This window comes from Strix aluco, chromosome 1 (assembly GCF_031877795.1).
Source record: "Strix aluco isolate bStrAlu1 chromosome 1, bStrAlu1.hap1, whole genome shotgun sequence".
Taxonomy (NCBI): Eukaryota; Metazoa; Chordata; class Aves; order Strigiformes; family Strigidae; genus Strix; species Strix aluco.
The window spans coordinates 139,245,721-139,270,424 of NC_133931.1; the positions used below are offsets into that span (position 1 = coordinate 139,245,721).

General features: G+C 39.4%; 1 protein-coding gene across 2 annotated transcripts in view; it reads right to left on the reverse strand.

Moving 5' to 3' along the window:
* The window catches only part of IGF2BP3 (insulin like growth factor 2 mRNA binding protein 3), a 116,998-nt gene that overhangs the window by 29,196 nt on the left and 63,098 nt on the right, over window positions 1–24,704 (reverse strand). For both annotated transcript variants that reach the window (XM_074837362.1, XM_074837353.1), the window contains exons 4-9: window positions 16,097–16,148; window positions 15,942–16,005; window positions 6,933–7,217; window positions 4,596–4,730; window positions 3,973–4,095; window positions 1,424–1,559 (exon numbers count right to left, since the gene is read on the reverse strand). In XM_074837362.1, the coding sequence (XP_074693463.1) occupies window positions 1,424–1,559; window positions 3,973–4,095; window positions 4,596–4,730; window positions 6,933–7,217; window positions 15,942–16,005; window positions 16,097–16,148 (795 nt within the window). The remainder of the gene's footprint in view (window positions 1–1,423; window positions 1,560–3,972; window positions 4,096–4,595; window positions 4,731–6,932; window positions 7,218–15,941; window positions 16,006–16,096; window positions 16,149–24,704) is intronic.

Here is a 24,704-nt window from a genome sequence, read left to right on the forward strand (position 1 = left end):
TATGCCACACTACAACCCCATCCTCCCTTCCATGCCTTGCAAAAGATAAAGTAAGATACCCCCAGAGTTTGCAGGGAAAGTAACAACTATGAAGTTGCACGTCCCTTACTTGGCCACACCTGAGAAAAGTGGCAGCATCATTTGGTAGGAAGCATTTCTTGTTCACGATGAAAAACTTGTTAGTACCCTTTTTCACTTTTCCAGATTATTGCCCAGTAATATGACTATGCTTTAGTTTCAGCTAGAGACAAACACCATCTCAGGCCATCCAGATAAGCCAACCACAAGACACCAAAAAACCCCCAAGACTTCACCAGCTAAAAAACTACCCTAATAATCACTACAAACAAAACTTTAAATCCATCCAGTAACAGAGGTAGCTTTCTGCTTACCATACCTTTGCCAAATAGCAGAGCAGCCTCAAGCTCACCCCGTGTTCCTGCTTGCTATATGAAGTAAAAATGGACCACTATAAAATACTTTGTGTCCTTGTGTGTAGCTCGTGTCATGCAATTTGTTTATAGTGTGGGAAGGAGTGGAAAAGCAGGGAGAATATTCTCTCCAGCCGGTAGGAAAACCACACAGAGCAACCATTTCTAGAAAATCAAAGACTACCGTAAACTGAGAAAATATTTCCAGTCTGATTCTAGACCATAAGATTTGGATACACACACAAAGAGTTCTTCATAGCTTATCAAAAAACTGGATCATTTCTCAATACGCGTTGGTAATACTTTGGCAAACTAATGAGGTGTGTTGTTTTTATTCTATAATCACCAATCATCTTTGAATAACTAAATGCCTTTATCACCTATATCAACAAAAACTTTAATAAAGCCTTCTTAAATTAAATACTTGAAAGCAGGAGAGATCCTTCTTCCAGATGTTGATGTGCTTTTAACATGAAGAGAGTGGGAACCACTACTTTAAGAAACATACAAACTAGAGCACATAAAACCACAATAGTACATAAACACACATTCCTTTAGGTTTTTGCAACAAGAAAAAAGTGAAATGCTCATTCATTCAATCTAAATCAATTTCTCAATCCCCCTTGATTGAAACCAGAAAAAGCCTTCATTAAAATAGCATAAATAAATAATAAAAACACTCACCCAAGCCCTGTGAATTAATACAAGAGGCAATAGAGAAGGTTGCAACAGGGAAATTCTGACGTGATATTAGGAAAAATGTTCACCATGAGAGCACTGAGACAGGGCACAGGCTGCCCAGAGAGACTGCAGACTTCCTACCCATGGAGATGTTCAAGAGTGGACAAGTCCCTACATAACCTCATTTAACCTCAAAGCGGGCCCTATATTGAGCAACACCCTTGCTGGGCCAGGTAACCTCCAGAGGTCCCTCACACCTAAATCTTTGTGATTCTAGTTCCATAAAGGGCCCATGTTACAAGGCAACTCACATTCATAGCAGCAATATCATTTTCATAGGACTCCCTGATTTTCTTCATAATTTCTTCCTCAGCCTTGGCACAAGTTTCAATACTGCCTTTAACTGTAATGGTCCTTTCCGGATTATAGAGTGTCAAGTCCTGCAATCTGCAAATGAAACAGAAGCACAGCTAATTAGCAAATACCAGAGCGTAATCCAGGTTTATCATTCAAGTGCAACAACATCTGAGTGTGTCAAGTTTGCTCTCCAAAGAGCATAATATCAATTCATAACAGGGCTCAAACAGAGAATCTGGAGAAACTCTGTCCTCACAGCAAACGCAACAAAAACCACCACAGTGAGGTTTGGGATCAGATGGTTGAGATGTACTTAGGTGTAACACAAGATGGAAACCACCATGCTCTGCAGGAACATGAGCTGCAGAGCAGTGCAGTACCGTTCAGCTTCACACTCCACACCAGCCCTACTAACAGAGAGAGGGCTTCAAACATTTTAGACATCCCAGAAACACAGACCATTAGACCATTTCTTTCCTTGAGAGAGGAGGGGAAAAAAAGCCCAACCCTCAGGGAAACTGCAGGAGAGCCTCCAAATCCTCATAATGGTAAAACCAAAATCTGTCTGCAAGTCAACATTTGCTGCGAAACATTAGTAACTCCTCAGGGAAAATGAAAGTGTTACAGCATTAAACTAGTGCTTTGTTAGGTAACAAGTGCTGACCTACTATGGTGAAATGGAAGAAACCAACTGGGAAGCCATGACATTATCTATGTACTAAGAAAAGGTGAGTTGAAGAGGTGAAGACCAAAAAAAAAAGTCAGAGCAGGATGCAGGAGGGGTGAGGAAGTCCATGGCAGGAAGGAGAGAGGAAGAAGCATGCAAGGCTTGCTTTCTTGCACAGCAGGCAGCATGGCAACCTGCACATCTCAGCTAAGCAGCAGCGAGCACGAAACACATCCACAAAGCAATCTAAGTTTCCAGCGTGCGAGCACTGAGTTACTGCCTCGGGAAAGAAAGTGGTGGAAAACACCCCAAAGAAGAGGGGAAACACTTTCCCAAACTAGCTGCCTTACTTTAACTTTATGGACAAGCTTACCAAAAAGCCTAAATGAAGAGATCAGGAGAAAGGCTAATTAGACAAAGCAGAATCAATGGGCATACATGCTCTCTGTTATGCACCGATTAAACCAGGCAACTTCATGGGGCTATTTCAGGCATAGCATGACAAGTATAATCTTGAGGCCAAGATTTTAATGCAAATAAACCATTAACTTGCTAAATTAAAAAATATTCTGCAAGTGTTTACAGACAATGTGTTCTGTTATCATCAATGAAGACAAGTTGGTTTCACAGAATGAAGACCATTATCCCATTTACCCTGTACATATTTTCTTTCCTTTAAGAAACAACATTAACAGCCTGTGTACTGTTTGCAAACAAAATGTTCATGCCAACACATTTGAGAGAGCATGGTGGCCTTACAAAACCTATTCTTGAAACACACTTATTTGGGTGTTGCTTCTCCAATTGATTCACTTCTCGTGCTCAGACCAATTCCATAAAAGTCTACATACCTTTAAGGAAGGTCTCAGGTTCTTTAACCCAATTTTGAATGTGTTCTTTTTGAGGAGTTCTCTTAGCTCAAATAAAGGCAAGGAAGCTATTTTCTGCAGTATACTTTTTTTTTTGTCTCCTGTATGTATTCACACCTCTTCAAACATCTGCGTGTGTCTTCCAAACTTTCTCCCTTTTCTACAGCCTATAAGGCTTATTCTCACCCTTTCTGACTAAAGATTAAGTCCAGGATGCCCTCAAATGCTTGAAAGTTCATGCCAGAGTATTCGCTGTTCAAAACAGGAGGTTCTCTGAAGATATTACTCCAGGGTAAAACTACTATTAACAGCCAAGCTTCTACAGAGATGTTGATCTAATCAGTGATTTGCAGATTTCCAGTGAAGTTGAAAACTCCTGTTTAATCTCAGCTAAATTTGCACAGGTTTCATTTACCTTCACAAACTCACAGACTAAAAGCTATTATGGTGAAGCAGACTAGTCGATGTACCCCAGTTCGGCTGTTAGTGGCCAAGAGAGGCAGAACTGCCACTAAAAATTCTCTTTCAATATTCATTTGATTTCCTTCCCTCTTGTCCAAAAATTTAATCTATACCAGAAACTAAGACATCACTAGTTTCACTCATTTTCACACATAGATCAGAACTGATCCAGGCTTATAGTTTCAAACACTCATCATTACATATGGTATAATATGTTAAAAACAACCGACGCTTAAAATATAGTCTAACACAGGCTTTACATAGCCTATGTTATTTTTAGACTTGCTCTTGACTGAGTTTACAGTGAAGACTCACTGTTTACATTAAATTTAACTGAGCTTAAGTAACAGTTTAATCCACATTATGGAAAGCCCTCTGAAAGGCTGTTATCTCAGCCTTCAAAAACACATGATATTGTTGTAAGAACTCTGTACCTGAATGTACCACAGTGGCATTGCTACTATTTGAGACATCTCACCAGAAGAGTAGGCCACCGAAAACTTACGGAGATATCGTGATTTTAGTATCTGTATCCTGTTCAATTTTCTTCAGGTTTCTTCCTTCTTTGCCAATAAGTCGGCCAACAAAGTTGTTATGTGCCAATATCTTCAAGGGAATTTCTTCTGTACTGTAACGGAGGTTACACCCAGTGAGACTTTTGGAGACCAGAGTGCAAGTTTTTATGCATGTTAGAGATAAATTTTATTTTCATAGAAATGTCTACAACTCCCATTCACTTACACATGTTGATACCAGAAGCAGAATGAGTCCAAGTACAATGCACATTTCAGCACTATCATCTATAGCTTAAAAGCTTTTAGTGAGAGCTCACAACTTGTTATGCTCACTCTGATTAAAAGCTATTAGTTGCTGAAGAAACTCCAATATTTGCTCCAGTTCACCTCAAAATCACAGCCAAACAATGGCTGAAAACATAGATGTGCGCTGGGGCTAATTAAGCAAGTGGAATGTCCTGAAGGTAAAAAAGTCTTAGTTCCTTTACCTGCTTAAATATGGATAATGGCAACGGATTCACTCGTTAAGAGTTTTTAAAGACTAGATCTTTAAATGGAGTCAACATGAATTCAGAATTTTTAATGCTTCCACAATGAAATGCTTTTTACTCACAATTTAGTATCTTGAGCTTCCTTTTGCATGATCTCCATAATAATTTTACAAGCCGTTGAGCAGCCTTCAGGAGTTGAGTGGATAGTAATTGGTTTCTCAGCAGCACCTGCATTCTCTTTACGATGAATATCAATTCTTGAAAGAAAAACACTAACTGTAACCATGTACTGTATGGTAAAGACTTGTATATTTCCAACTCTCATAAAACTAATTTATTTTGAGCTAACACTGACTACATTTAAGTGGTTTAATTTTACAAAGTATACAACAACTTAAACATCTCCTAAACACTATTTTTGCATGTTATGAAAAGCCTCTCCTACCCCAATTTCACCAGCTAAACCCTATCTTTGTAGACACTGGGATCTCCTTTCCTCATTAAACTCCCTTTAAGATATTCAGGGGAGTTGTTAGATAGACAATGTGGTAAACCACTGAAGACAACATTTCATCAAGCTTTCCCAATACTCTATCACCAGTCCTGTCACTCCACTGATAATGACTGTGCATCTACAATACAGTCAGGCTTTGTCCCATCTCGTCTTTTTTGACGATTTCAGCAACAGAGTTTCCTAGCACTTCTCTGGTAGCAAGTAGCATCACAGTACTCACATTCATCCTTAAAATTACTTCCCTATGCTTTTTAAGCCCGACATTTGTCCTGACATTACCTTTCCTCTAGCTCCACTCTCTAGCACCCTAAAACTACTAGCCTTAGTCTACACCACTGCTTATTTAGCTCTAGGAATTTAACAAAAATTAATTATGACCTGCATCAAGACAATGTCTTGGATATTATTTGCCCTCTAACAATAACTACAGATCACATACACTCTCCATCTCTGCTTTTTGCTTCCTCCCCTCACCTCTCCCCTGAATCATAGCTGTTTCCAAACTTAAACAACTGTGCTGCTTTTCAATAAGCCTCTTTATTTTTCCAGTTCTTTCTGATATTGAAAATTAATTTTGTTTCACGATGTAACATTTTCTAAGAAGCCCATGGCAATCCTTGGTGCAACTGGAAGTAGATGACATCTCTTTTTTTATCCCCAAACCAATGAAAACATCATTCTTGAAGTCACATATCTGTGAAGTTAGCAACCTGAGATTATTTCTGCTCTAATCAGCCTTCTTTTAAGAGATAAAAGCTTTCCTTATGCCAGTTTTTCAGGATTTTTATAGTCCAAGAATTAGATGTTTTAGATATCACCTGAAAAATTGGTTACCCATAGGCAAACTACAACCAAGTCTTGTCAGGACACCACAAATCTCTTAAACCTGTGTTGTTAAACACAGCAAATAATCTCCTGGGTTACGTGCTAATGAGAGGTTGGAAGGCGCATCATGATCATCCAGGGTTTGGGGGAGGAGGGGGAACCTGTTTGTTGGGGGTGTGGGGTGTGTGTAATTAGAGAGGACTGCCTTATCCTCATTAACTACTCTTAAAACTGAAGTTGTCCCCCCTCGTACAGCTCGCACACATACAGCTCATTTCCATGTCCTTCCTGATGTAGCTACAGAGCTGGGGGCTCATACCAATGTACTGCTGAAAGCAGCATCTTTCACTCTCCACTCTTGGGGGTATCCTGGAAGAATTCTTTGAATATGATTCCCACCTCTCTCTGCATCTGCACTGAAATTTTCCTTGTGGGTAGGGATTTAACACACACTGAGAACAATCTCCTTCAGCATCTCCCGACCCTAGTGCTCTACACTTCTTAGGTCACTTAGCAGCTTGCTTTTTGCCTCCCATGCATTTCCTTAATCTGTGTTTTGGTGTGGTCTGCAACTTATTAGCAACAAATGTATTCACCAGAAATGCATGGGGGTGAGGCATAAGGAGTAGCAAGAGGAGATAAGGTTATTTTTTCCTTCCCCCACCCTCCTCCCCCCTTGAATTGAAATAATTTATAATCCTAAGAATGCCCTAAATTAAACTAAAACTAGAATGAACACTTAAAGACTTGGATATGTCACTGACTGTATGTCCCACAGACCAACACACTACAGCTCTTTCTGTTTCACTTTTTGTGCCAGAACCTTATTAGCACATCTGTAAGTAAACTCTCCAGCATCAAGTACCATCCCACTAATACTGCCTCATTTCTTTTTTTTTTTTAAAAAGAAAAGAGAGAAACAAGTCAGCTAGTATTTGAACATGTGTCAAGGGCAGAATCCAGTCCTTAAATAAATCTTGCAAAATATTTCCTATTCACTGTTATCTTCATTTGCTCTCTGACCACACAGGTTAGTTGTGAAATTTTACAAGTTTCCTTTACATGGGAGATGAGGACACAGTATTAGAGCTTACAATTACAGTTCTGTAAAATAACTTACTTGGACTGTGTCTGCTTTGTAATGTTTCTGATTGTCGCTCCTTCTTTCCCAATAATGGCTCCTACGAACTGCGTGGGAACCAGCATCCGTAGAGGAACGTCCGACTGTGGTTTCTGCCTTGTGGTTGCACCGGGTGACCCTTGCCTCGGAGGACCCCTCTGTCCAAATCCACGTCTTCCCTGGGGATGTTGTTGCGGAGGTTGTTGGGCTGCCATTTCATCAGGGATATATGCAACTTTCAAGGAATAGTTTTCAAGCTGAAACCCATTCAATTTTTCTATTGCTCTGTTCATTTGCAAAGAGGAGGAGAGAGGAGGAAAAAAAAATAATCACAATCACATGCAGGGCCTTATGAAATGACAAGTCATTCAGGTATAGACTTCTGCTCACTCTAAATCACACAACAAAGCTAAAAACTGGTTCCAAGATGAAAAGTTGCATTCAAAATTCTCCAGTCAAGATTTTGATTACACAACTTTTTTTTAAAGTTGCCATATTAAAGACTACAAGTTAGTTCTTGCTTGCTCTGGGCTTCTGTGCACTTTAAAGGTTTTGCTGGTGCAATCCTATCAGCAAAACCTCACAGAAGACAGAGCTTATACACTCAAAAGCATTCTTTTGCCTGATTTAATTTAAATCAGTTTCCCAAATAGAATTAAAGCTGCACCAGAGGGAAAACTTTTTAGCTGCTATCACAGCACCTTCATTAGGTTTTTTGCCAGCACAGCTATTTGGCTGGAGTTTTTGCAATAACTGACATAGCTATGACAGGGAAGGGAAAAAAAAAATATTTGAAAGACAGCTCCTGGTTCATTCTCAGCAGAAAAGAAAATATTCAAAGCCAGTCAATGGCATTTGAAACACCACTGAGCAGACCACGACAGCACCTTGTAACTTACCAAATAGCCATGTTGTAAGCAGGTTTAAAAGTTAACCAGGAAATTAAAGCCAACACATCTGTTAAACTCTTCATAGATGCAAAGGTGTTAGAAAGCATTTTAACAGTTCTCTTGTGTTTTTAGGCAAAGCAGAGCCCCCTTAAATATGACAGAGGGGTATTGCCCTTGCACACAAGGCCCTTGGCATCATGGTCCATCATGAACAACTGAACAACCACCCAGTCGCTCAGTTCTGCCTCTGCCCAGCCCCCCTAACTAAGGTGGGGCCAAGTTTGCAAGTCAACCTGACCTGCTGGTCGTCTCCTCTTTGCAGAGGGAGTACAACTTTAAACTTAAAAATGACAGATTTCTGGAGAGTTGAAGATCTTCCACTCACAAAGTACAGTCAAGACAAAGATCCAGGAAGCAGTAGGAATAACTAAGCTACACACAACACACTGGTAAGACAGCAGTATAAAATTAACACATATGCACAAGACAGACATTTCAAGTTTTGCTACGGAAGGCATGTTATTCAGATTATAAGCAATACATTGATATCATCAAAACATGCATTGATTTGGGGTAGTTTATAAATGTCAGGCTTAATCTTGGACCAAAAATTACTGATAGATTTTGTTTAAAGATAAAATTTAAATTAAAAACTGCAGTGGGAGTGAGGAGAGAATCACCAACATTTTCATTAAAAAGCTCCAATAACTGTTTGCTCTGGAGCAAGGCCTCTGAAATTCAGAAGCTTAACCCAGTCCCTCCATTCATGCACATTTGCAGGTGGTTACTGCCAGTTTATCAAACACTACTCTCAGGAACACTTGCACTCCTGCCTCTACTGCAGAGATAAATGACAATGCTGGCCAATCACCAAAATTTTTAAAGGTAGCCAGCGAAAAGTACTATTCATCTCCTGGGTGTCCCATTGAGTCTGGGTCTCAAGCAGCTGTTGAAACCAAGCAGCAGCTTTGCAGGTAAAAAGTGTTATACGGGTACTGAGGATAACATGCCCCTCATCTCCCAGTGGTTGAACCAGCATCCTCAAAATACACCAGTCAGACAATAAAGAGCTTATGAGAAAACAAGTAATTTGTGTCTTTGAAGCACTTTGTTTAATAAGGGTTGGTAATAAATAAGGCTCAAGGCAATGTCAATGAACAAGGAAAACTAAATATTGAAAACCTGATCACTGCTCATTAAATACTTCTGTTCACCAAATGAGACACAGGCCCTTGGGAACAGGACAGAAGTGTAATTGCTCTCATAACAGAAGAATCTCTTAATGACAAAAGAGAGCTGGATTAAAATTTGCTGAGGCTATTTCAAAGCTGATATTTCTTAACTTTTACTCCATAGACTTTGAAGAGCATTTTATTACACAGAAAGCCATATTTGCAAAACGGTAAGGGCAGTGAGCAGCCAGATCAGTGAAACTTGTGTTCCTATGGATTTGTCTCTCAAGTTTTAGTTTCTGCATAGATTTCCAATGTCTGAAAGGCATTTCACTGAAATCTCTCTCCATGGAGACCCTATCTGGGAAAGGGGTCTGGAGCCTTTCCTTTTCATGCAACCTGAACATACTAAGTTCTTACTGGTTGCAAATATCAGAGACCTCTATTTCCAAGTTGAGTTTTACTGAAATCAGCCAAAAAGCTGAATTGCTACCAGGGAGAGAAACAGCATCACCAGACAGTGCAGTTGCATAAGTCCTGGGTTTTTTGGAATCAAACCTCAAGATGCTGGAGAGATGAGCACCAACAATTTTGTGAATGTGCTGGTAGGCTCTGGATTGACATCCAGCCCAACTCATTCCCTTCCATGCATTCATTTGACAAGTTCAGACATTGTTTCTTTCCCAAAATGCTTCAACCTCCTCTGGTTTTAAAACATCTTAGACCAGAATCCCAGCACTAATACAAAAACTTACATTAAATGAGTGCACAAGACTTCTCACTCTTGCTTAGAAGTGGCAGGGGAAGAAAAGACTAGGCTTTTTGTTTGCAACCAAGCTACATAGCTATCATGTTTTCACAACAAAAATTATACAGCAACAACTGGCATATATATGCACCATACTTTCTTGGAAAGAAGGTTGGAATTTTTCTACTTAAGAACAATTTATAAATTCCTAAGTGGTTCTATATAACTATAAGTATCTTAAATTCAAAGCAAGCTGAGAAAAGTTCATTTGCCATTGTGGACAATCAGCTATGTCACAGCAGTGAACAATCCCTGGCCACCAACACTATATGATGAAATGGAAAAATAACACACTAAATATTTGATAGGTTGGTTTTGAGCAAGTATTTGAAGGTAATTCTGCTTTAAAGTTCACTTGTCTATTTAGACACTAGAGATACTACAGTATGTGTAGAACTCTCTACTAGATTCTCTAGTATAATAGATACACTACAGCAGTATTACTTGTTTAAATTAGTTTAGATATTTATAGAGAAAACTTTAAAACAACTAATTCACCCTCTGAGTCAGAGTTCTCCTTATTTTATAAGTGGACTTGTTTTATAATTTGACTTGTTCAAGTGATGAGAAGTCAGAAGAGTCAATAATTAAACGCTGCTCTCCCAAGCCTTTTGTGGAACTGACATTTCCTGGGTAGGTGGTCCCACATTCTGCACTGATTCGGGCACACACAGGGGAATGCCAAGATAACTCATTTTCAGTGATGCAGCAAATACACAGTTCTGGTACATTTCTTACAGAAGACACAAGCCTAGAGCTTTTGAAATGTCACTTTGGCTTTCACATTCCAACACCTGACAGTTTTCACTAGGTTTTTAAAGTATTGTCATACATCTTTATTTAACCTTTCTGAACTTATTTTTACAATTTTGTGGCACAAAACATAGGGCTGGAATTGGCCAAGGTCATGGCTCAGTAGTCCTTCAGCATCATAACAAGTCCAAAATTTTAGAGGCATCTAGGCACTGCTTCAGAAGAAGGGGAGGGAAGAAAAAAAAAAGGAAAAGGAAACAAAAAAAATAAATGAATGATTAAGAACTGTCTTCTAGATGGATGCAAAATATGTAAAACATAGAAGATGTAAAACAGCATCTAGGACAGCACTTACTACCAGAAGAGCCATTCCTCAATCCCTGGGAAAGCCAGCATCAGAGGAAAGCAAGCGACTGGTTCTTCACAGCACTAGTGGCACCTGTTTCAGTCAAGGTTATCACATCATTGTTGCAGTCCACCAAACACAAATTAAATCCAGCTACTTTTGTAAAGCCCATACTCGCACTGACTGACCACCTTGGAAAATCAAGTCCAAACCACAGCAACACCACCTTTGCCTTCCCAAGAGGGTTGGGGGTCTCCTTCCATGATCACAAGTTAATAAAAGCCATACAGTTTACCTCTGTCAAAGTGCACTACTGGTACCTGCTGAAACAACCCACAAACCACCTTTTAGGCAAGCACTAAAAGTCTTAGAGTCACTTAATGAGGACAAAGATAGAGAAAAATTCAGTAAACTTCCTCATTAAGAGGTGCCCTCCTCCCCCAAATCTTCTTTAAAAAAATTAATATTTAGTGGAAATGGAAAATGTTTCCATTTCATATATCAGCAAGAGCAGTACACAGGAATCTCATAGTGTAGTTCAGAATTTTTTAATAAACCAAATTCACTAAGTGACTGCAGTGACTACTACCTATACTCTGCTAAGTTGTACAGCAGCCTGGCTTATGCTCACATGACACCTGCCCAGAAGTAAGAGGATTCCTACATAAAAATGAAACCTTTAAACAAATATTTTTTAAATTAGTCACCTGAGTTTTTCCCATCAAAATGACATCTCACCACTATCCTCTGGTGAGCTCCCTATGAGATGATCTTTGCCCAGCCTTCTCCCTTCTGATGCTAGTGGAGGTTAAACATCCTAGATAAATGAATACAGTAAAAGCACCGAGTCTTGTGCTGGAAATCATTCATCCATTGATAGCGCAGTGACACTAAGCACTAGATGGAGAACATATTTCACTCCCACATGCAGCTTGTACATACACCACCTTTCTTTTTTCCTCCCTGAACAGATACATTTGCATACTGAGAAGACAGATATATGTGGTAATTTTTCTTTGGCATAATGATTTTTTTTTACATTAAATAAAAATATAGTTTTCATTAGTATTTCTGAAAATAAAACCAAAGAAAAACATAAATCTAAGCTTATAATCATACACCACTGAATTTTCACTATTATTGTTCCTATGGCAACATTAGCCCTGACCTATGATGGCATGTAAAAGTATTAGTTATGTGAACTCTTTTTCATTCATCAAGGGTACGTGTTGTGTGCGCACACACACAGCTTTGTGGTTCACTGAGAAGGGTAAAAAAAAAATGTTTCTTTTTGCAAGTATTGTAATTAAAAGGTGACCACTAGTGTCTTAACACTCAAAGTAATATACCTACTTATATCTGCAAAGATGCAGATCCTGAGCTACTCGCATTGCAGCCTGCATTTAAAATACACTATCAGTTATGAGACACAACCAACACACATGCCTCATTCCTGAGCTAAAAAGGTAAAAAAATAACCCTCTAGGCCCATACTAAAACAATATACACCTACACCGTATATGCGAGGCCAAATTTGCACAAAATTTCCCTTCCAAAATCCTGGGTAGAGCTAAATCCTGTAGCATGCACTAGACACCTACACACTGGAACATTCTGGGGAGGGAAAGAGGAGGTGGTGTAACTTTTGAAGATAACAGACATAATTTAGGTGGCAGCACGTCACAAGGACACAGTCAACACATCTTGCTGGTTGCAATCAGGGATCAATATTGGGAGAAGAGCAGGTGCCCTTTGGCAATCAAGTCCCAAGCTGCCTCGGTACCTACGTGCAGCTGGTTGGGTTGTTCACACTGAACCACAGGCTCCAGGCTCTGACGTTGACCCTCTAAAGTCCTCTCTTCCAAATATTCCATAGCCTGCCTCGATGTTCAGTAATCGCGTGTGCCACAGCAGCATGCACATGCTTTGTGAGGCCCACTTCAGTTTCCAGGAAGGATAGTGGGAGAGGCAGTTTCTGAGTTGAAACAACCACCACCACTTTCCCCTCCCAAATGCTTGCAGGAAAGGAGGGCGGGGATGGGGTCACAGAGATGCCCTGGCAGTCCCAGACTTCTCCTTGCTACCCACAGTCCTGGAGAGCGAAGGGTGGTTTTCTCAGGCCCATGCACGGCCCTGTGCTTGCTGTACACCTCTCCACAAACCTACTGAGCTTCCCACAAGTACCTGATCTGCCACGCTTGCTCCCCTGATCTGGACACATAAAGACAAGGAACACCATCCCTACTTTTCCTGCCAAGACAGCCTCATGCCTGTGCAGCCAGGAAAGAAAGGCATCACTACAACAGGTCAAAGTCACAGATCTCCATTGCACCTAGAAGTCAGTAACTGTGCACATCTCAGATTTTGCATGCTGTGTGCTCGGTCCAAGACTTGTTTCTCAAAACGACTGCAGCATTCTTCACTGATTTCAGTTTCCAAGTTAATTTTGGGTCCAGCCCTATATTGAATATGCTGTAACTGCAGAACCAGCCTAAAGATAAAAGGCCTCTGCCACAACCATTAGACTTGTAAGGCTCACTTTCCCAACTGGGTGGAACCAAAAGTTTTGTTCAAAAGTAACATCCTCCAAGCAATGCATACCACACTTGTTTAGAACTGCTTATGAAAAGTATCTCCAGATTGTGTTACAATACCTTCACCGCACAGCATCACCCGTACACACTCCAACACAGCAATGCCACACAGTCTATCCAGCAGGGAAGTAATCAACACTGCCTGTTTTGTCAGCCAGCACTGCTAATTTGTGAGATTAGTACATGTGTTGTAAAAAGCACAGAAAAGGCACAATTAGAACTGGGAACCCACTGTATGCAGAGGCATAGAAAAGTTCATAGCACAGTGTTTGCTCCAGAAGTCATGGCCAAGATCATTTAACCTAAACAGCTACATTTCAAAATGCAAAGCTTGTTATCAGCTCAACGACACTAAACAGCTTTCAATAAAGTCAGTTCTTGTTATTCCTTGTACTGCATAGGCTGACCAACACTGCCTTTTATCAGCTATAGGCACCCATATACCACTCCCCCTCCACAGTCACTGCTCTCCACCACAGCCAGTTCCAAGAAGCAAAGCTAGGTCATCTCTGGGAAAACCATTCAACTGAAACACCACCACAGTCACTACGGAAAAACAACACACGCACAGATCCTGTAGTGATTCTTCATTGCAATTCCTCGCAGTTTTTGCCTAGAAAAATCTCCATCCTGCCACTTTTTCTCTTAGGGGTTTCCAAATAGTTGCAAGGTTGTGTCCTGAACACAGACGACCTGAGCTGACAGAAAATGGACTCATCCGCTTAGAAAACCCTGTGTCTGTATCAAACCATTCACAAAAGCAAATCAAGGCTCCTCTTCTTGCTCTACCTGTTCAAGGAAACCAAACTAAGTCATCATTCAACCTGTGTCACTTCAGGTCCTCCTCCAACATTCATGCTGGATGCTAATTCACCTGCTTCAGACTCAAGATGTTTTCAGTTATTGTCATGTGATTTCCAATGCAAAACAAAATTATCTTGAACACTTCTCCAGAGTCTTGTCTTATCTCGGCATTTCCTTAGGATTGACCTTAAAATTTAGCAAGTACAGTTTGTGGGGGGAGAAACTGTACATTGTTGTTTTCAACTTCAGAAGCAAGTGCACAAGTCCAGGAACCTACTACACATGAAAAACAGCTCAAAAATATGTATCATGCTTCTCTCCATGGTATTTTAGGTACTTTCTTCTTACATTTTCGAAGGAGGAACTGGCACATGTAGCATTAATTTTCAACACTGCACAATAAGTTTCTTCAGAACTAGAAATTCAACTTTTTTCTTAATTACTGTGCAACAGAATTAAAACCAACAGAAGAACCTGAAGAAGAACTTGTTGAACAATTCAGATGAGAAAAGTTAAATAGTGAATTCAAGTAGAACATTGTTTCCTTCCACTCCAGTGTACACAGGAGACACCACTGACACAAGTTTCCCATCACATTTGCTTAGAATACATTAACAAGTAACCTAACACTTAAACAGATTAAATGCATGTGTTGCATTCAAGTTACACAGAAGTCATAATTACTTAATTATATGTACAAATATTATTTCATTTGTAATTATGAATTAATGCATACCATAAGCATACTCTGCATCTTAACTGCTGATTTTAGTTAGCCACAAGGTGGCAGAAATTTCAAAGTTAAAATAAAAAGATCATTGTAGGCTATTGCATGGGTTTGGTTTTGTTTAACCTGTTATGGCTAGAAAGAGGGGAAAAATATGTTTATGTCACCAGATTAAAAATTAAGGAACACACAAGTCCTTTTTCTACCTGTGGTGGAAAAGCAAAATGAAACCTATAACATAACATGGATATTTAAGGGAAAAGAATATACAACCATTAAGCGTTATATTTTTCAATTTTAATATCTATATTAAAAGTTACCAATTACTGAAGATATAAGCAAGCATAAAATACGCGACCCAAAGGTCAAAAAGCTCAGATAAGTTATTTTAGGTATTCAGATTATGACCTTTTGTGTCTGGAAGCAGCATTAAATTTTCTAATTAAAAAAAAATAATTTAGGAGAAAATTGTAGCAAAATAACAGAAACAAATAGGAGAAGAATGCAGCTGCTAACCAGAAGACAGACACAGAACAACAAACACCGTAAAAGGGCATCACAAAACTTTTTTAGGATGTGACTAAAAATTATTAAGCAATAACTCCTATCCTCTGTAACTGACAAATCACTAACTTTCTGCCCTCCCCAGTCAAGGAATTTTACCCAAATTTTCAATTTTAAAAATTATTAATTTATTTTGAATCAAAGTGCAGGAAAAGTTGATGACAAAAAATAACAAATTAAGGTAAAGCACACAAGACCTGGTGAGGGAAAGACCAAGAGACTTTCTTAAAAGTTAAAGCTTACATGATCATTTTATCGATAAATTAATCAGAAGCAAAGTCGCATATAAAACTGCAACACTATTTCCAAAATGCAAGTTAGACAACAGTAACAAGTAAATAAGATACTTACTGTCTAGCCTGGTCCTTATTGCCATATGTTACATTTACAACTGCAGTCTCCGTGTCAGTGTTCACTAGAGAGGAAAACACATTGAAAAGAGGTTAAGTTCCAGTGCACTCACTTCCCACTACAAATTTAAAAGCAATTTGAGAGTAGAGCCGTACCTTGCTCACAGTTCTCCACTGTTCCATACTGAGCTAACAAACTATCCAGCACCTATCAAGAGGTAAAAGAAATTACAGATTTCAATTTCAAAACAGATTAACAAAACTAAAAGTGTAAAAACACTGAAATTTGTAACAGTTTTATCAGAACACAGAGCATTCAAGACATCTGCTCCAATAAGGAAGAAATTTTAACTATTTTGGGAAGAACCAGCACACAGTTTTCCTTCTCACGTCAGAAAATCTGCATTTAAAACCTCATGAATGTGAAAATATAGAACATAACTCCAAGAAGTCACACTGCACTGTAAGTCCCAAACTTTGAAAATAAACCTCCAAGTCCCCTGTTCTTAGAGTGGGCTAAAGCAGAGGTGGGAAGAATTACAGAAGAGCAAAACTGGAATAAAATCTTTCTGTCTATCCCAAGCACGTATATATAACTTTGCCACTGTTTGGCGTTTGGGGTTTTTTTCCTTCCATTACACTTAGGTCATACATGAAAATGTTATTCTCTTACGTAGTTGGGGCTTATCTACATAGAGAAGTTAACCAGAAAAACCAGCACATCAAGAGCTGTTCCACAGTTATTTTGACAGTTTTCCCAAAGATCCATTCCAAAGGAACCTCTCGGAACAGTATCTTCACAGTTATTTGAGGGTCACAATTAGCTTTCTACCAAATGACCAATTAAGGAGGAACAGGTAAAAACGTATGACAAGGGGAAAAAGAAATCTGAATAAAGTAGTTGTATTTGGCATAATTTGTTTTATTTTCTTCATCTTCCATTTGACTAAGCTGCAAGAAACAATGAGACTTCTTGGAAAATCAAAGTGTCAGAATATTCCATTAAAAACATTAAAATACCCACAGTTGTATCGCTTTAAAATTCACATGGTATATACTTTCTTCCTGGTGAGAAATAATGTTCCAAAAAACAGTGACTGTGGCAGTAACTAGCACAGAACACAAGTACATCATTGTTGTTTATCATATCCTCATGTTTTGTCTCAAGAATTAAAATGATGCTGGAAAAGTTCAAACACCAAGAAGTGAAAAAGTACACTTGCAATCTCTTCCATGACCAAAGTGCCATTCTTCACTTCAGTCAGTCCCTTAAGGCAAAATGTCAGTATGAAAGGGAGGAAACCCTTTTGGGAAAGGAAGGAAACGAGGAAGCAGGGACAGAAGGAAAGCAGTAGGCATAAAACCACGTATGTGTAGTTTGTCATTGCAGTATGCTTCCACTTGCTATAACCAGCAACTGAGTGTGCACAAAAACCCAGTCCCTAAAAACGTAAAATTTGGAGTCCTTATCCTTGTGAGATTAAGAATTCAAAATTATAATTTATTAATGGACTGTATACTTTTACTACAATATAAAAGATGTTAAGATAAGTTTGGCATATAAACTGCCATTTAATAACAACTTACATCAGTATAATTTCCAATCTTTACCACACTTCTAAAATTGAAATTGCACGCAGACATTTCAACAGTAATATTTCAAATCAGGTATTTAAAAGGCGACACACTGCTCACCAAGTTTGAGCAATGCATTACTACTTCTAACTGCAAAATTTCCCCATCCTTCTTGTATAGGTTCTAGTAAGTTTTCCTGGCAACTGTTTTGTTTTCATAGACAAGTTATTAATTGTCCTCTCCTCATACAAGTAGAGATTAGCCTAGTCTAAGAGAGTTTGCTGTTTCAATCTCCTAAAAAAATTATTTTTCTGCCATTCCTCAGATCTGACAATTTGAAACTTTCTAAGGAAAAGTTTTCTCTGAAATTGGTAAATATTACTGAAACAGAGATGCTCCAGGGGGTTAAAATAAATTAAGAGTCTGTGGAAGATCCTTTTAAGACAATTGAAATGTTGGCACAGACAAGTGGCAGAAGTGCAAGGTCTTGCAGGTCTGGGGTCATACTTCCACACAAGCCGGGAGAGTCACTGCATGCGATTAGAGGAAAGCCTTCTTCCACAGACAGCTTAAGTGATTGTGCCACCACTGAAACCAACAGGTGAACAGAATCTCAGGTGGGGTCAGGGTTTTAAAACAAGAAAAGCAAAGCAAGTCCCAGGCTTGGAGATCCACTCTGAGATGTTTACTTGAAATAGGATACTGAAGAGCTCATTAGTCTGATAAAGCAATTTCTTTGTCCCTACAGTATTGTCAACACCCATGCTGTATTACACAGCAGACCGTATCACAGCATGAGCTAACATCTTTAGTTAAGACAAATTTTTTATTACATTTGAACTATGCAGACCACCAGGTCATGTCTACTTTGCCCCAAAGCTGCATCACTTCAAAATCACATAATTTCATTTTCATCCTTAATGATACAGGAAAAGAGCAAAGCTGGAATGTCAGCAGTACCAACAAAAGACTTTGCTGGATAATAATTGATACTTTGTAAGGTATTTCCGTATTAAATTTTTATTCTGGACTAAACATACCTTTACATTAAGACCTATATGTTAACGTCACCAGCTTCACCAAGCAAATAAATGCTTTAAAGCTAAATCCATACAACTTTTTAAAGACACTACATCCTCTCTAAAAACTACTACTTTCAGAATGTTTCTGATCAGCCATCAAAAACTTCTCAACACACTAGCCTTGCATCTGCTCCAAGAAGCCTAAGAACCAAAAGGGTCTTTTGCTGTTAGTGCTGAGGAATAACCCAGGGTAGCACATTCAGCATCACACCCCTCTTCACCAGGAGTTCTCCACTTATACTGACCCTTAATCCTCTTCTGAGCCGTTTCAGTTGGAGACAGTGTCCATCTGGGCGTTAATCCAAGTGATTTGAGCCCCCATGTTCTAAAGAGTTGCTTTACCAAACATTTATGAGAAGTTTCCTCAAAGGATTGGAGCTTTCTTTAAACGAAATGAGAAACAATCCTCTTGGGTCAAAGACACTTGCTCTCCACAGCACTGTCCTCAGATGCTTGTATTTTCATCACCATCAGTCTCAGGCAACAAGGTTTTAAGTGTGATCAATACCTCAGGGGTAGCCTTTTAACTAGATTGTATTTAAAATGAACTAGTAAAAAAGTTTCAGCAGCAGCTGGGGTATATGTGTGTGAGGAGCAAGCTTCATGGGTAAGAACACTTTTAACTGTACCAGCTGATCCAGTTGGGAGAAGGCATTGCAACTGTATTCAAAGCCAGATCTCTCTCGTAACTCACTTTCAAAACACAGAACTCAACTCCTGCATGTGTTTCTTGCTTCATATGTATTTACTGCAACAGCCAGTTTCTAATCACATCCTTCATTTGTTCATATTTCTCTTTGCAGTGTCTTTTCCCTCTCCCCAAATTTTTTTCTCTCTAGCCCAAAGCCTCTAGTTCTGCTGCAAAACAAACATGTTTTGTTTAAGCTGCTCTTCCGTAACACTCTTCGTGTACAGCCTTGTTGGGCAATCAGAACAAAATTCAAAGCCAAGTTGGTGGTGCAGCAGCAATTCTGATGAGCAGCTGAAAAGAAAAGTTTATTTGTACAAATATTTAATCTAAGCTAGAAAAAAAGTCTTTCCTTTTCTTGAGCTCTCCTTCTAGCAGTTGTCTAAATTGGGTCTCCTGCTCTTGTTATAGCACAGATGTCTCTCTCACAAAAAGCTGCAGTCTTATGCTGTGGACTTTCATTCATGAGGCTCTAAAAGCCAATTCTGACTTCATTATAAACAGCATTACCCTACACCAAGCCCCACAAATCAAGGCTGCTTTACAAGGAAAAAAGAAACAAGGAAACATTACTCTTCAGTAGAGCCGAGGGCTCGAAGAACACATTAAAATATCCCGGTTCTCATGCAGATTTCACAGGTTTAGAAAGTAGTGCCTTTGAACAAACCGGAGCAGTTTTCCGCACTTTCAGAACAGACTATTTCATACACATCATCTTCCGGTGCTGCAAGATTTCTGCCCTACACTGTAAGAAAACTAGTCTCAAGATGTCTGGTCCATAAGCACAGTTATCCATACTGTTTCTCTCTCTCACACACACACATTTGTCAATAGGAACTTCACAGTGGTGCTGTAGAACCTTAAGTTATTTCCTCCACTCAGAGCAAATCCATGAGACCACCACCCTTGCCTCCATGACTTCTGGTATGTTGACTGGGAGTTACAATTAGACAACACCACTGAAATCACAAATAGCAGAGGCAGAAAGAGACTTAGGATCATTCAATGAAAGACCACGTGGAGATTTTTGGCTGCAAAGACTTTGAGTGTTCTCGGTGATTTAACAAAAAAGGAGGGAAGAAAGAGTCAGGCAACAATATAAGAAAAGAGAAGTTGTTAGTGCAAGTGGCTTTTTGATTTAAAAGAGGAGAGCTGGGGTGAAAGAAAATGAAAGAGCCAGGTAAGGAAAGGAGGGGGTGGGGGTACAGAGCAATGCTGATATCACTCCAGACATAAAGCCTGGCTGAACCGCTAATGCCATCTGCACACCTCAAGTGCTCTGTCTGTATATTCAAGTCCACAAAAAACCTGCAGTTTTAAATTAATTATATTAATGCAGCACAGTGTGAGCAGAGCTGACATTTTGTGACTTCAGTGTTGAAACAAGACCTCGGCAGAGCCACCATCGCTCTCCAGCCCCATCAGCTGCTGACAACGGACAACGTTAAAAAGGTTTTTCAAAGTGCCTTCAGTTTGGCATAGTCCTTCCATTGGTAAAAACCACATCCCCAACATGGGGCTAGCACGGCTTTACAGAGAAAATTAAATAAGAAGCAGCCCCTAAAAATCCCTGAGGAAGCAGTCATTTTTGAAAGGTGTAATCAGATAATGCTGCATCACCTATGTGGAGGCCACGGCAGACCTGTGAGCTTGGCACCAGGACATCTGGCACACCTCCCAGCCTGCCAGCCAGAGCATGAGCACTGCGACTTCACCCATTTCCACCAAAAAGAAGGTCAGAGCATGAGGGCCCCTTGTAAAGGCAGAGCAGCATGGACATGGAGCACCCAAACCAGCATGCAGTCTGCTGGGACAAAATTGTTCCTCCAAAACCTTATGAAGGCATTTGAATAGGCAACACCAGTTTGCAATGGCTCAATGCATTGCAACATGTGGTGATGGTGTTTTTCATCTTGTAGGCCCTCCAATACCCATGTCTCATGAAACCATGACCATAGTCTGGAAGAATCAGAAAAATAAGTCTGGAAGCTGCTGAAGTCATTGTTTGCACACACCAGAAAGGCAGCGCCTGAAAACAATAACTCTGGCTTATTTACCACATCCCATACAAACCCTGGAGTGAATTCTTCTCCTGGGAACTTACAGTTATATCCAAATGTTCAAAACTATTAATAAGTTTACCCTATAATACAATTCTGTTTAGGTGGCATTACCAGGGTTTTAAGAATGTAAAGTTGAACCACAGAGAACAAAGCCAAAATTGTCAAAGGGAACTACTAATTGAGTGACCAATTTGGACACCGAGGGCTTGATTTTCCACAGTGCTCAGCATGTCTGCATTTTCAAAGCACAGCTTCAAAGCCACTTTCGGTAGCAAGGAGAAGACAACACTTCTGCAAGAGAGACCTGAGGCTCATCACATGAGACAAACTGAGACAAGTCACACTGTTAGCAACTGATGGCAACTTCTGTTTAAATAGTTCGCCCAGCACCAGAGACTAGAAGGTGCAGAATTCAATTTGCCATGGCAGCATTCAATTCCCCTAACCGAAGGGGTTTGTCTTCCTGAAAGTCCTCGGCTTGCTGCAAAATTAAGAAAGTGTGTGGTAACTAGGGCACAACTCTTACATACAAGTCATCTTCACTGCACACGCTGGACTTGTTAGTTGACAGCAGAGTCATCCTCCAGCCCAAGCCACCATCACTCCCTGTAAGTGCTAAGAGCAAACACTAGGTCCCTATCTACCTTGCTCTCATTATGGAACATCCAAAATGCTCAACTAAAAAATAAGGAGGGTAAGAGACGATGTGGTCTATTTCAACTTCAGTTTTTCAAATTAAGCAAAAGATATAAAGCAACTGAAAATAGGGTTCAGGCAGAGCATCACGTGTAACCATGACTACAACTATTGTAATCAACTCCACATACCACATGTGTTTATAAGTATTTCCAGATAATACTGCTGGACCATTTAATTTTTTTTATATATATATACACACACACATACACACACCCCTATATATATAAAATAAAAAGATAATGGAAAGAGAAGACTAAATGCTTTAGAACCACACTAGTATTCAAAAACAACATTTAAAAAGGACCTGCCTGTATAATTAGCATAATTTACAGATAGAAGAATGTTAGCTTCTACAGAAAAAGTTAAAAGGAATCCAACAAATGTAAGCAACATGGTAAACCCTTACAGATGAAGATCAGCATCAGAACCTCTCTCCCTCCTTTTTTTAAAACAAAAATTCATACAATGAAAAGAATTCAGAGAGAGTATTCTGATGAAGCTCTGAAAATAGAAGAAATTGCAAAAGAAATTTTTGGGCTACAAAGTTAGTCCAGGTACTGAATGCAGCAGGCTAAAAGTTCTTGCATGCTTTCATGCAACTTCCCACATAAGACCCTAAACTGAAAATAGTCTCCTGAATGTGTGATAGGGAGGAAAGATTAGTGTGCATTACACTAAGGAGGTATGGGATGCAAAAAAAAAAATTCATAGCATCAAGGTTGACAAATGGCATGAAATGGTCTCCAAGGTTAAAAAAAAGGACTTAAGAAATGTTTAGAGAAAGGAAAAAAAACCTTATTAGATGCATGGGTGGCCTCCTTCACAAAGAGATTAAAGGGAGCAGGATAATTCAGTTTGGAAAGGAGCGAGAGGGAATATGATACAGGTATTATGAAATAACGAATCATGTAGAGATGGCCAAATTGGCAGCTTCTATTCACCCTTCATCTAAATTAAATGAAAACAAGTTTGAAAACACAGAGAAATAAGTATTTATGCAACATTATCTGAATGCAAATAAGCACGGCACAATATCTGATACAATACTTTATTAATCTTCTCTCTCCTCATGCTAAAGGTATAACTTCAAGAGCAGTTTCAGATAACGTCAGAGTTTATGAACCAGGTTCGCACTAATGCAAATGCCCCTGATTCAGTACCCATCCTGATTTCCAGAAAATTAAAAAGCACCATCATGCAGATCAGTCCTTACAGGCAGCAACTGCTGTTTTAAGCAGCTAATCCTCCTTCCCAGGATCTCCTCATGGGCACTGCTGGGGCCCCCTCCTTCTCCTCCTCCCCAGGCAGACAGGCTACCAGGACATTTCTGTGGCTCAGTGTGAGGGAAAGATCACATGCCGGGCTGGCACATGGGTGTTGTGAAACGTAGTGGGAAGCAGCAGCAACACTAGCTCATGTTCATCTGCCTCCTCTCGCACTGAGACAGCCAGTTTAAGTGGAAACACTCTCCACTACTTCTACGATCTCATTTGTAGTTTGCCAAAGGGAAGGAAAAAAAAAAGGCCATAAAAGCATTACTATCCAGTGAGCATCCATTGCTCAACTTTGATTAAGTGATAGACTACACAAAAGCAAGGGAGCCAGCAAGTTTTAAAAGAATGTTTGGAAAATACACTGGGATAAAGGATGAATTTTCTGCTTTATTCGCAGCACTATATTGAAATACAATTGGTGCTTTATTGACAGTTTCAACACCTTCCCACAGAAGCACCCAGCAGTGATCTCTGTCAGGAGGACTGTTGCTCAGCCCCACAATGCAAGTTGCAATGTCCTTCTCAGTGCCGTGAAAACCAGAAAGGAAACGGTTATGTTTTTCCTTTCCCCCTCAACCTTTCAAGTCCTCCCAGTTTTGTTAACTCCATATCATTACAGAAAATATGTTCTTTTTAACTGGAAGATTTATCAGGGAAAATTGTATTTCTCATACACTTTACTCCTTTCTCTGTGTGTGTGCACATGTGTGTGAAAGGCACTTCTGAAAGCTATTTTCTGTACCTATTAAAAAGTCTTGATGCCACTTCGTTACAGCTCTACAAGGCTGGTGCTAGTCTGATATTTTTAGTTTCAGCATAATAATAGTTCGTTCATTTAAAAAAAAGCCTTCTTTAAAGTTAGAAACCTGCAACTATAACAAATCTGTCAGACTAAAAATCAATTTTTGAATCATCTTTTGGAACCGATCAACAATTACAGGTTCCAAGAAACCTCTCAACAAGAGCACACGGATAATTTCATGAAGAGACCACATGTATGAAAAGTGTTTCTCTGGTACACGTATGCTGGTACACTGCAGAAACAGAGCCAAGTCAGTGCTTGATACCACAGAGATCTTTCCTGGGAAGATTGTTCCATATTCTAACATTAAGCATTTTCTCTAGGATCTGCTTATAACGATCTAAAAATGGTAGAGGGAATCGTAGAGGAAAATCCTGTAAAATGGATTTAGTTCACAGATCAGTGCAGATAAAAATAAAGTATATTAGAACTCAGAGGGAGATCACATCTGAGATGTTCCCTCTGTTGCGCACAAGACTGAAGATGACAAGCTTTCAGGAAAAAGATAAGTCCTTAACAACCACTTCATGAATATCTTAGATCTCTTTATAACCAGGAAAAACTATAAAAAGATTGAAGCA